The sequence below is a fragment of the Rattus rattus genome, chromosome 2, assembly GCF_011064425.1.
Source record: "Rattus rattus isolate New Zealand chromosome 2, Rrattus_CSIRO_v1, whole genome shotgun sequence".
Classification (NCBI taxonomy): Eukaryota; Metazoa; Chordata; class Mammalia; order Rodentia; family Muridae; genus Rattus; species Rattus rattus.
This window is the reverse complement of record NC_046155.1, coordinates 112972121-112984327: the sequence shown is the minus strand read 5'-3', so window position 1 is coordinate 112984327 and position 12207 is coordinate 112972121. Positions and strand designations below refer to the sequence as shown.

General features: G+C 38.6%; 1 protein-coding gene across 1 annotated transcript in view; it reads left to right on the top strand.

The window, feature by feature from the left end:
* The window catches only part of Ctsc (cathepsin C), a 32053-nt gene extending 22208 nt beyond the window's left edge, over nt 1-9845 (top strand). Inside the window, exons 5-7 of the mRNA XM_032893266.1 lie at nt 655-770; nt 6929-7060; nt 8381-9845. Of these exons, the coding sequence (XP_032749157.1) occupies nt 655-770; nt 6929-7060; nt 8381-8883 (751 nt within the window). The 3' untranslated portion in view covers nt 8884-9845. The remainder of the gene's footprint in view (nt 1-654; nt 771-6928; nt 7061-8380) is intronic.
* The last annotated feature ends 2362 nt before the right edge of the window (nt 9846-12207 follow it).

Below are 12207 nucleotides of genomic sequence, written 5' to 3'. Positions count from 1 at the left end.
ATAGATGGAAGATGGATGTTATCATTTCAATGTCTAGTTAGTGACAGAAAAGTATTTCAGATTGCCAGTATCTTATTTAGTACCTCTAGTGACATGTATGATGATGGTGATGATGATCATAGCTGCCATTTACAGATAGGTCATCATTTTTGAGTTATTATTATTGTTATCATCATTGTTCTTAGTATTGCATTGAATTTTTGTCAAAAATCCTGGAAATAGGTATGAGCATACCTATTTTCATAAGCATAAACTGTGACCTTAAAGTTCTTTGCAGAATATCACATATTGTGAAACCCTCACTACCTCTTGAGTCAAACACGTTAGTCCCATGTTTTATTTAGACCTTCTAATAAATATCCTAAATGTGTATCTTGCTTCCTGATGAACATCTGACAAGTAGGGAAGGTAACTATTCGAGCATACTAAAAGTAGCTTTCACTGTACAAGGAACAGTGACTATGTCCTGAAAATCTACAGTAACTGAAAGCTTTTTATGCAGCAGAGTTACGCAAATGAAACATTGTGTAATGGCCACGTCATACCACTCGAGGGACAAAGGTTATTTGGTTCTCAGGCCCTAAGAGTCAGAGGTGAGGAGACCATCTTTTAAGGAAAGATTTTATTGGTATTAAATACACATTTCTATTCTAGGCCCAAACCTGCCCCGATAACTGATGAAATACAGCAACAAATTTTAAGTTTGCCAGAATCTTGGGACTGGAGAAACGTCCGTGGCATCAATTTTGTTAGCCCTGTTCGAAACCAAGGTAAAACTAACAAATGTCCAATCTTTCACGATCTTTACCCACAAGCTGTTATTAATTGAGTATTTATGGGCTGTAGGATGGATTTAGGGATACAGAAAAGGAATGGCCATGGTCTTTCTCCTTTAGCAAAGAGAGGAAGGCCAAGTATGGTGGCACACGTTTGTGGAAGCTGAAGTCAACATTGGTACATAGCCTACACTACAGTATGGTCCTGCATTACAACAACAAAAAAAAATAAAGCCACTTGATTTCTTCCTTCTTTCTTTTGAGGCAAGGACCAAATTTGTTAAACATGGTCTATTTAGCTGAGCTCAATATATCTCAATGCTTTCACAAGAGTGGTAAGTAGGACTCATTTACCTGGCTGCTAGGAGACAAGTTTGTGGAAAGAAGTAATTGTAAGCAATTAAAACTGGTCTTCTTTCCGAAAGAAGTTGAGCTGGTTATTTGGATCCCTTCTGCTACTTGCCCCCTATTTCTACCATAATGCGTCTTCAATTATTCCACGAGCTTCAGTTTCTTGAGCTGTATATGGATCTTTTAATTAACTTTATATCCGAATATGGCTTCTGATGAAACCAGTTAATTCAGTTTCCTAAGCCATGAGTTGATTTAGCTTTGCAATTGCAAAACTTCCTTTAACTGCGCTTGAGAATGAATGCTCTTGTTTGCCTTAGTTTTACTCAAAAATCCCATGGAGGCTCATCAGTCTGGGTTATGTACCTGATCTGAAATGCTCCAAATCTGAAGCTCTCTGAACAGTTTTGTGATATTAAAGTAAGGTTCAAGATTCGTTAACATGTTAGATTAAAGACTTTAAATTAAATACACTCAACTGGTGAAACACATGCACCCATTCATTTCGAAGAAAATCTATTTGTCTTGCTAGTTATGAAAGCTATGTCTTGCTAGTTTTATGAAATATAAAACATCAACAGTAACAAAGTTTGTAGATGTTGCAAGTTAGCTGAAGGACAGCTAATAATTTTGCATACACCCTCATAAATTTGACAAAATAGTCAAGTTCCTAACATTTTCAACTCATCAAATAAATTATTTGTAGTTTTCTTTATCAAATGAAGATTGTAATTAGAAATGTATGATTTTGAGAGGTAAATTTTTCCTCTTTCTACAAGTATATTTGTATTAAAGTTCTTCAACTTTTTTTTTCTTACCATTAGTCCCACGCACTTCCATCCTCATTAGAGGGGTTTGCATGTACAAAGCTTTTCTCTGGTCTGGCCTCACACAAACAGACCCCTATCCTTCATGATGTCAATGGTGTTCTCCCTTTGGACAGGGACACACTTCCTCTAGAGGATGTACAAATCCTAAAATCCTTTACCTTTGCCACTTTCTAGAGAGGGAAATGAAGGCAAATGGCAAATAATTGATAAACCAAATTTCTGACACATGAAAAGGTCTTGTCCCCAAAATAAAAGGAGAATAGTTCATTGGGAGCCAAATTTATATGCCCGTGGCCTGGGACCATGAATTCAGGTTTCTCTGAATGACACATTCTATGGTAAGGGTCTATTATTACATTTTAGACATATGTTTTAAAGTCACAGACCAAAAAGAAAAAGTTAAAAATGAGGTCATTTGCCAAATATGTTGGTGGGAGTATAAAGTACAGCAAAGATTGTAAGTCTCTCTGTGAAATTCAGATGCTATCTAATGATATTCTTGGATTTGGATTTGACAGAAGCTAGTGGTTTATTATTAACTTAGTAAACTATTAACTTAGTTAATTAATACATTCCAAATAAGTTGACTTATAATCAAAAGGATATCAGTTCAGATACACCAGCGGTATGTAGATATGTAAATAATTGATTAGGCCACTAAAGAGCCCAAGAGAACCTAGGATTTCAATGAATTTCTTAGAATTATAAATGTTCTAAACTCTCACTCAGCCTGCAGAGAATTAATACTTACCTGATTGCCAAATAGATTTGGTGCCTGCTAGTTTTGTGTCAAATTGATACAAACTAGAGTCGTTTGAGAAGAGAATAAGAAACGTCAGTTGAGAAAATGCTTCCCCAGCTTATGGGCACACCTTTAGGGCATTTTCTTCATTTGTGATTAATGTGGAAGGTTACGTATATCACTGTGGGAGGTACCAGCCATGAGCTTGGTGGACCTGGGCACTCTGAGAAAAGAAGCCATGAAGCCTAAACCAATAAGCAGACCTCTTTAATGGCTTCTACATTAATTCCTACTTTGAGTTGCTGCCTACCCTGATTTCCCTTCAAAATAGACTATTACCTGGAAGTGTAAGAAGAAATAAACCCTTTCTGCCACAAATTGCTTTGGGTCACAGTGTTGTACCAGGATAATAGAAACCCTAACTAAGAAAGAATCCCTGTCAAGACCTACTTGAGAAGATTAAGGAAGTAAGGAATGTCCTCTGTTGGCCTTCATTATTGACAGCCAGGCACATTACAACAGGCAAATAATGTGAGCTGTTAATACACTGGTGCTGCATCCCTCACAGTTATAGTGATATATGTTAGGAAGCTTTTGTGTATGCGTGTGTGATGTATGTACATTTGCATTACCTGTGGGGTGGAGATCAGAGGTTGATGAGGTGTCTTCCTGATCACACCCTACCTTATTATTTGAAACACCATCTCTCACAGTGCTGCCCAGCAAGCCACCAACCTGATTCCATCAACCCAGTTTTGGGCTTACAGATGTGTGCGACAACAGCTTTCAGGCAGGTCCTGGAGATCTGATCCCTGATCCTTGTGTTTGCATATCAAGCATGTTACCCACTGAGCCCTCTCTCCAGCCCCTAAGAAGCTTTTACTAGCAGTGTTTAAAGACTAATAACTTCCCAAGACTTAGTGTTTAGTAGGATACACAAACAAAATATTAAAACATCACATGATACTCACATTAGTAATGGGATTGTGAAGTTCCGTGGAGAAGGGTAGAGTTTATCTCCACATGGATGGATAACAGGTACTATGAGAGTAATCCAGGGGAAGGGAATGAGACCTTTTGAAGAAAATTCTTTGACATTGCTTTTTCTTGGATAATTGGTAAAAGCTCTGGTTGTCCCCAAATATCCCCATTCTTTGTGTGTTGTAAATATGATTTTTACCAAATAATGGAAATTTCAAAACACAAGTCATTTGTAAACTGATTGCTTTTCAACAGATCTGTCACCTGCACTGTCATGTCAGGTGTCTGAGGAAATAATGTAATTAGACATTTCTCACTTCTTTTTGATATTTTTCTTATACTTCAGAATGGGAAAGGTACTTGTTTTCTCTTCTTGTTAATTGAAGTACTTGGAAATACAGAATTCCAAATTAGACACAGTTAAGGGAATTCATAGTTTTCCTTTAGTCTGTGAATAGATTAAGATTAAAGTAAAAAGAAATATTGGTAAGACAAATAAAGTTTTATATTTAAAACAGCTGTAAAAATGTCTTATAGCTGGATTTACCTTGAGGTGTAAGTGGGGAGAGAAGATAGAAAATTAAGTGAGATGGATTTCCTGGCTTTTCTTCCAGGTCTTATTATTTCTGGGAGAGAGTGGCTCTCTGGGGTTATATTAGGCATTGTGGTGAGTTTTCCTGATATTTAGAGTCCACTCTATTTAGGTTTTAGTTATAAATGTTGCTCTTTAGAGCAAGAAGGCAAGGCCTTCTTAAGTTGTTCACACTACCTAATCTATACTTGCACAAGAATGAAGAGAAATGCCACAGGCTAAGTGATTTTCCTTGGCTCACATGGCTAATGAAGGGCAAAGAAGAGAGGCAAGAACCTTGGCTCTCCTGTGCTACTGCAGTGTGATCCCTATTGCTGGAGGATGTGTCCCATGTGGAAACCATGTTCTATGTCTTTGTAGGCGGGGTCTCATGCCAAGCTTCCTGTAAGTGAGGCCCTTCTTATTGCATTATAATCATTTTATATACTATGTTTTTTCTGGAATCTAAACCAAGTTATCGTTTTGAACGGAAACAGTGATTATCTTAACAGTTGACAATCTTCCCAGAAAGTCAGGGGCTTAAAGGGAATTTTTCCATTCCTGTGATTTCAAAACAAAGCACTTTCTGAGCCAGGGGTTGTACTTATGACCTGTTGCTCCCATTGTAGCTGATGGTCAGATAATGTGGGTTTAATGATTAATACTTTCAGGCTTTCTCTCTGCAGCTGCTAAAAGCCGAAGAAGCTGGATTGTTTATAGGGCTTAGGTGTCTCTTGCAAAAGATAGTAGTTTTGGTTATTCCATCACACATCTAGTATTCGACCTTGCCTTATTGTAAGGGGATTGTCCAGAGGAAGTAGTCTCTAAATGCTTTAGAAACCAAGTCAAAGTTGCTCATCTTCTGTGTATTGTCTTTGTTTCAAGGAAGGAAGAAAACAAATAGACTTTGAATCAACAAAAGGCAAACATGAAAAGAAAACATGTGGGGTTTTGTTTTTGTTGTTGTTTGTTTGTTCATTTAGTCCAGTGGATAAGGTGAAGAATAGACAGTCCCTGCCCTCGCAGAACTTATCCTCTGTTCCCAAATAAACAAAGTTGTAATTTAATCTTACAGTGATTTTAAAAACATGCAAAGGCCACTAATCCAGAACTAAGAGAAAACAAGGTACTGACATCTGCTATTGGTTAGCTGACAGGCAGGTCACTGTCACTGCTTAGCTCATAGACAAGTCATTGCCACAGTTTCTAGGCCTCAGATATCAAGTGGCTAGATTGTAAAGTAATGACTTCTAAGTCAGCATTGCAGGTGTTTATCTTCTCCTCTTCAAAATTTAGATGATCATTCCTCAAACTAGAGCAGTGTATAACCAGGACAAATATGAGAGAATATGGGAGAATTTGGTGAAGGATCAGACATGACAGTAGTTAATGAAAAGGAGGCTCTTGGAACATTGGGTTCAGGGTCTTGTGGTACTGAGATCTGTAGAAGGAGGCTCACTTCAGCATCTAAAGCTCTGTTTTTCTCTAGAGCTAAGAAGAAAGTAGTTGGCTGACAGTTTCCTTGAGTTTACTTCATTTCTGGGTTGTAGATTTGTGCCTACTCATCATCGCTTGACTCATTCTTGCCTCAAATATGCGCTGAGCTCCTTCACTGTGTCCCGTGGCAGGACAAAGAGCACTCAAGGAACTGCCCGTGCTTAGTGTGAGGACAAACAACCCAAGCATTTCAAACAGGGTTTACAGTGGTAGAATGTGAACAGCACCCTGGCTTTTCTTTGTTTCCAGGGGCTTCGGAAATCATTACCTAGAGAAGGGAAAACAGAATCCCTGCTGACATCTAAAAGCATAAATGTTTTCATAGTGCTTTTTTTTTTTAAAGTAAGATGGCTACCAAATTACTATTAATCAGGTTTATTAAAGATACCTCTATTTGAAAAATTAGTTAAATTGGCTTCATAAATCTTTACATTCACAATGACATGCTCAACACTTTAATGGCTTTGTAAAACTAATATAGTAAATTGAATGATACGCATTTTGTGTAGAACTGGCTTTATTTTTAGATTTGGTATAGGCATATATCCATGTAATCTTTGTATCAGTGGCAGAGATGGGAGAGATTGTGAGACAATAGAAATATAAAACTATATTCATTTATTTATGAGTTATAGCAAGGGGAAGGCCAGCTTTATAGTGCTTTATTATATATGCTTATTTCTTTTATCCATGCAATTTGAAGAAACATAGAATAGCATTGTTCATATACATTATTTTTTAATACAGCATTTTCCCTTTTCTTGTAATGGCAGTTGTCTTCCCAGCAGATGTTTTTAATAAATTCATTTGGCCCTTGCCAAGAGCTCCTGGAGTATCTTTTATAGGACACTCCTCCAACTCCTAGCTCCAGAGCTTGGAATTTCAACATGACTTTTGGGTGACCTCAAATAGTCTACTGCATTAAAGGTTCTTTTTTTTTTTAAGTTTAAATCACATGTGTCCCACCACATTGCTCTCAATCTAATGGCTGAAACTCATATAGACATAAATCCATTCTTCATTTTCAAGGAGGACCTCAGGTTCTGTGCTCTTCTATACTGTACTGATTTTTATGAAAAATGTTTATTATAAATCCTATGTTAAGGTGCCTTACTCGGATTTTCATCTTTCTTTGTGAAATTATAAATAAATAATATGCATAATTTTCCTCTATCTCCAGAATCTTGTGGAAGCTGCTACTCATTTGCCTCTCTGGGTATGCTAGAAGCAAGAATTCGTATATTAACCAACAATTCTCAGACCCCAATCCTGAGTCCTCAGGAGGTTGTATCTTGTAGCCCATACGCCCAAGGTAAGTGTTTTATTTCAGAGCTGTGTACTAGCTATTTGATTGTGTATCAGCAACTGTCTCTCGCAAAAGTCCAGGTATAGCATAGCAGAGAACTATAGTATCTATAGTCGGAAAGCTGCTATGACTCTGTCCCCATCAGTTATCAGGGGACAGTCTGTCATGGAATCTACTGCATCCCACAGCAACATCTCAGCACGTCATATGTCATAAATGCCTCTTTTTTTTTTTTTTTTGGTTCTTTTTTTGGAGCTGGGGACCGAACCCAGGGCCTTGCGCTTCCTAGGCAAGCGCTCTACCACTGAGCTAAATCCCCAACCCCCATAAATGCCTCTTAAAATGTCACCTAAGAGTGCACAAAACTATAAAAAGCAGACCTTATTCTAAAGCAGAAAATAAGTACAAGCAAATTTATCTTAGCAAAATGATACAGCTTTTAGGCATCATAGCTTTAGGTTCCAAACATCTCTTTCCACAACTCGGTTCCTACTAAAATTATAATACTCTTTACTTGTTTTTAAGAGAATTTAACATGCTGTACTTAGCCTTTCAGAACAGGCTATACTGAAGGCTCAAATGGAATTTAGGGGAAATACTATCTAAAATGCTACCATTTTAAAGTTTTCTGATGCCAGCCTAGATGTAGCCACTGGAATGCATCTGGGTTTCCAGTGAAATTACTGGTGAATGACTGTCACAGTGAGATTTCCATTCTCTCTGAAATATTACATACTATGTAGTGATGTCTAGGCCTTTGGAGGCTGTAAGATATAAAAACTCCTTATGCTCACGAAGTATACAATTAGGCAACAGAAACAGAAGTTAAATAATTATAATGATGAAAGGCTATGCGGTGGTATCATAGGTCAAGGTGACATGAGAGATGGAAGGAATTTATTGGTATGAGGGTCTCAAGGAAGATTTGCTTGAGAAGTTGGGAGGTGTGTGTGTGTGTGTGTGTGTGTGTGTGTGTGTGTGTGTGTGTGTGTGTGTATTTGGCAATAACAGTGTTCACTAAAATGATTGTTTTTATGTGGAGTAACTTCAAAGATGGTGCTGTCGTCATCTTTTGGATTTGAACCTATTTTGGTTTCAGGGTCTTCATCACTCAATCACAGTGCTGGAGAAGCCTTATTAAGTGTTAAATTCCCGTCGAACAAATAGGGCCGGGGATTGTTAGATGAATTTCTACGGAAGGAAGAATGACGTCATAGTTAAACACAGAACAACTTCCAGGGAACAGAAAAGAGAAAGCAGGACATCGAAGTTGTGCCAGCCGTCTTCCAACACAAGTGTAATAATGATGCGTGCTTTCATTTGCAGGTTGTGATGGTGGATTCCCATACCTCATTGCAGGAAAGTATGCCCAAGATTTTGGGGTGGTGGAAGAAAACTGCTTTCCCTACACAGCCACAGATGCTCCATGCAAACCAAAGGAAAACTGCCTCCGTTACTATTCTTCGGAGTACTACTATGTGGGTGGCTTCTATGGTGGCTGCAATGAAGCCCTGATGAAGCTTGAGCTGGTCAAACACGGACCCATGGCAGTTGCCTTTGAAGTCCACGATGACTTCCTGCACTACCACAGTGGGATCTACCACCACACTGGGCTGAGCGACCCTTTCAACCCCTTTGAGCTGACCAATCATGCTGTTCTGCTTGTGGGCTATGGAAAAGATCCAGTCACTGGGTTAGACTACTGGATTGTCAAGAACAGCTGGGGCTCTCAATGGGGTGAGAGAGGCTACTTCCGGATCCGCAGAGGAGCTGATGAATGTGCAATTGAGAGTATAGCCATGGCAGCCATACCGATTCCTAAATTGTAGGACCTAGCTCCCAGTGTTCCATACAGCTTTTTATTACTCACAGAGTGATTTAGTCACAGGCTGGAGACTTTTACAAAGCAATATCAGAAGCTTACCACTAGGTACCCTTAAAGAATTTTGCCCTTAAGTTTAAAACAATCCTTGATTTTTTTTCTTTTAATATCCTCCCCATCAATCACCGAACTACTTTTCTTTTTAAAGTACTTAGTTAAGTAATACTTTTCTGAGCATTGGTTAGATATTGTCAAATATTTTTTGCTGGTCACCTAAAATGCAGCCAGATGTTTCATTGTTAAAAATCTATATAAAAGTGCAAGCTTCTTTTTTTTAATTACATAAATCCCATGAATACATGGCCAAAATAGTTATTTTTTTTAAAGACTTTAAAATAAATGATGTAATCGGTACTATAGAATTCCTACGTGTGTTTTCGAGAATTTTGTCACTGACTTCTTCCCTTAGAAGCATTTATGTTCCATGGAAGTACTTCATTATGGAGAAAAACAGTGCGATTATTTCATGTATAAAACAACTGAGGGAGAAGCGAAGATTCATCAGCTGCAAAAGTGCTTGCTGTGCAAGCAAGAAGACCTGAGGTCAGTCTTCAGTATCTGTGTCAGAAAAACAAGACAGATAAGCAGACACACTTGTAATTCTAGCACTGGGGAGACAGAGACAGGTGGATCCCTGGAGCTTACTGGTCAACCATCATAGTTAAGTGAACAAGTATCACTTCGATGAGTTACCTGTGTCAAAATCAAGTTAGATAGTGTTCCTGAGAAACTGTAGCCAGGGTTGACCTCTGACATCTGACGTTCATACATGCTTGGGCTTCCATATACACATGAACATACACTTAAATAAATAAAACAAGACCGTTTAACTTTGTCAAGGAGTATGGTCTGACAATACCTAGTGAACCCCAAAATTCATTCAGGAAATAAACAAGAGTTTTTACAATATCTGCGCATTGAAACTATTTCTTATGTCTCTTCTGCATGTGAAAATATGAATAACAGTTGCTTAATGAGTGAAATATTAACTGTGGAGATTTGAGTAGCTCTTTGGGACTTCAGTGGATATTTCACAATGATGGGAAATTGTTCTGCTGAGCAAACAGCAGATATCTATTAAAAGTAATGTGACAGATAAATTAGGCAATGCCATTGGAACTCCAGTGCAATGTCACAAACCAGAAGCATTCTGAGGCTCAAGAAAACCAGGGCAGTCATATCACCTAAGTTCCTTACACAAATAAAAACAGGAATTTATACAAAAGGCAAAGGACTTCATTCTGAGTGTCAGCTAAGAAGTGGTACAGTCATACAGACCCAGATATGTTGACTCAATTTTTCCCAGAGAACCTTTGGGAACTGAGAATGCTAATTACCTGAGATGTTAGCTGTGCGCTCAATTTACTTGGTATTCTGAGTCTTAAGAGTTGCTATGTTAAACCTATATAATTTTATTTGTTTTGAGATAGGGGCTCTGTTTGTAACCCTGACTGCCAAGGAATTTGCTATACAGACCAGATTAGCCTCAAGCTCACAATAATCTACCTATCTGCCTCCCAAATGTTTTAAAAATTGTAACTGACTAAAATAGCATTTTATCTGCCCTCAAAGGAAAGTAACACTCTAGAAACAGTCACTGTGGCTTTATCTTTGTTATTTAGGTTGGTGAGGTTTTTTGCTTGCTTATTTGTTGTTTTTGTTTTTGTTTTGTTTGTTTGTTTTGTTTTTTGTTTTTTTGGTGTTTGGAGATAGGGCCTTACTATCTAGGCAAGTCTGGCCTTTGACTTATAATCCTCTTGACTTTGTCTCTGGTGTGCTAGGATTGTAGATTTGCTTTACCAAACCAAGAATACTATGTTTAAAGTGCATCTTTTTGAACCTCCTAGAGCTGTCCAAAGGTCTGACATTCTTGTTTTGGTAAGGAAGTGGATATTTTCCCATAGAAAGCTAAGGCCATTATTTTGTAGGCCTCCAGCAAAACAGTTGCTAAAGATAATTTTATTCCTTTTTTTATCTTTATTAAATTGGATATTTTTTATTTACATTTCAAATGTTAGTCTCTTTCCCGGTTTCCAGACCAACATAATCCTAACCCCTCCCCCTCCCCTTGTATATGGATGTTCCCCTCCCCATCTCCTCCTCTGATTACCACACTCCCCTCAAGAATCCCATTCACTGGGGGTCCAGCCTTGATAGGACCAAGGGCTTCCCCTTCCACTGGTGCCCTTACTAGTCTATTCATTGCTATCTATGCAGTTGGAGCCCAAGGTCAGTTCATGTATAGTCTTTGGGTAGTGGCTTAGTTCCTGGGAGCTCTGGTTGGTTGGCATTGTTGTTCATATTGGGCCTCAAGCCCCTTCAAGCTCTTTCAGTTCTGTCTAAGTTTCCTTCAACGGGGGTGCCAAACTCAGTTCAGTGGTTTGCTACTATCATTGGCCTATGTATTTGCCATCTTCTGGCGGTGTCTGCCAGGAGAGATCTACATCCAGTTCCTGTCAGCCTGCACTTCTTTGCTTCATCCACCGGATCTAGTTTGGTGGCTACATATGTATGGGCCACATGTGGGACAGGCTCTGAATGGGCGTTCTAAATTTTGCCTTCCTATCCCCTCCTAAGGGTATTCTTGTTCCCATTTTAAATAAGGAGTGAAACATCTGCATTTTGGTCAACCTTCTTGAGTTTCATGTTCTATGCATCTAGGGTAATTCAAGCACTTGGGCTAATATCCACTTATCAATGAGTGCATACCATGTGTGTTTTTCTGTGATTGGGTGACCTCACTCAGGATGATATTTTCCAGTTCCCTCCATTTGCCTATGAATTTCACAACGTCATTGTTTTTGATAGCTGAGTAATATTCAATTGTGTAGATGTACCACATTTTGTGTATCCATTCCTCTATTGAAGGACATCTGGGTTCTTTCCAGCTTCTGGCTATTATAAATAAGGCTGGTATGAACGTAGTGGAGCATGTGTCTTTGTTATTCGTTGGAGAATCTTTTGGGTATGTGCCCAAGAGAGGTATTGCTGGGTCCTCAGGTAGTTCAATGTCCAGTTTTCTGAGGAACCTCCAGACTGATTTCCAGAATGGTTGTACCAGTCTACAATCCACCCAACGATGGAGGAGTGTTTCTCTTTCTCCAAATCCTCGCCAGTATCTGCTGTCACCTGAGTTTTTGATCTTAGCCATTCTGACTGGTGTGAGGTAGAATCTCCGGGTTGTTTTGATTTGCATTTCCCTTATGACTAAAGATCTTGAACATTTCTTTTGGTGCTTCTCAGTCATTTGATATTCTTCAGCTGTGAATTC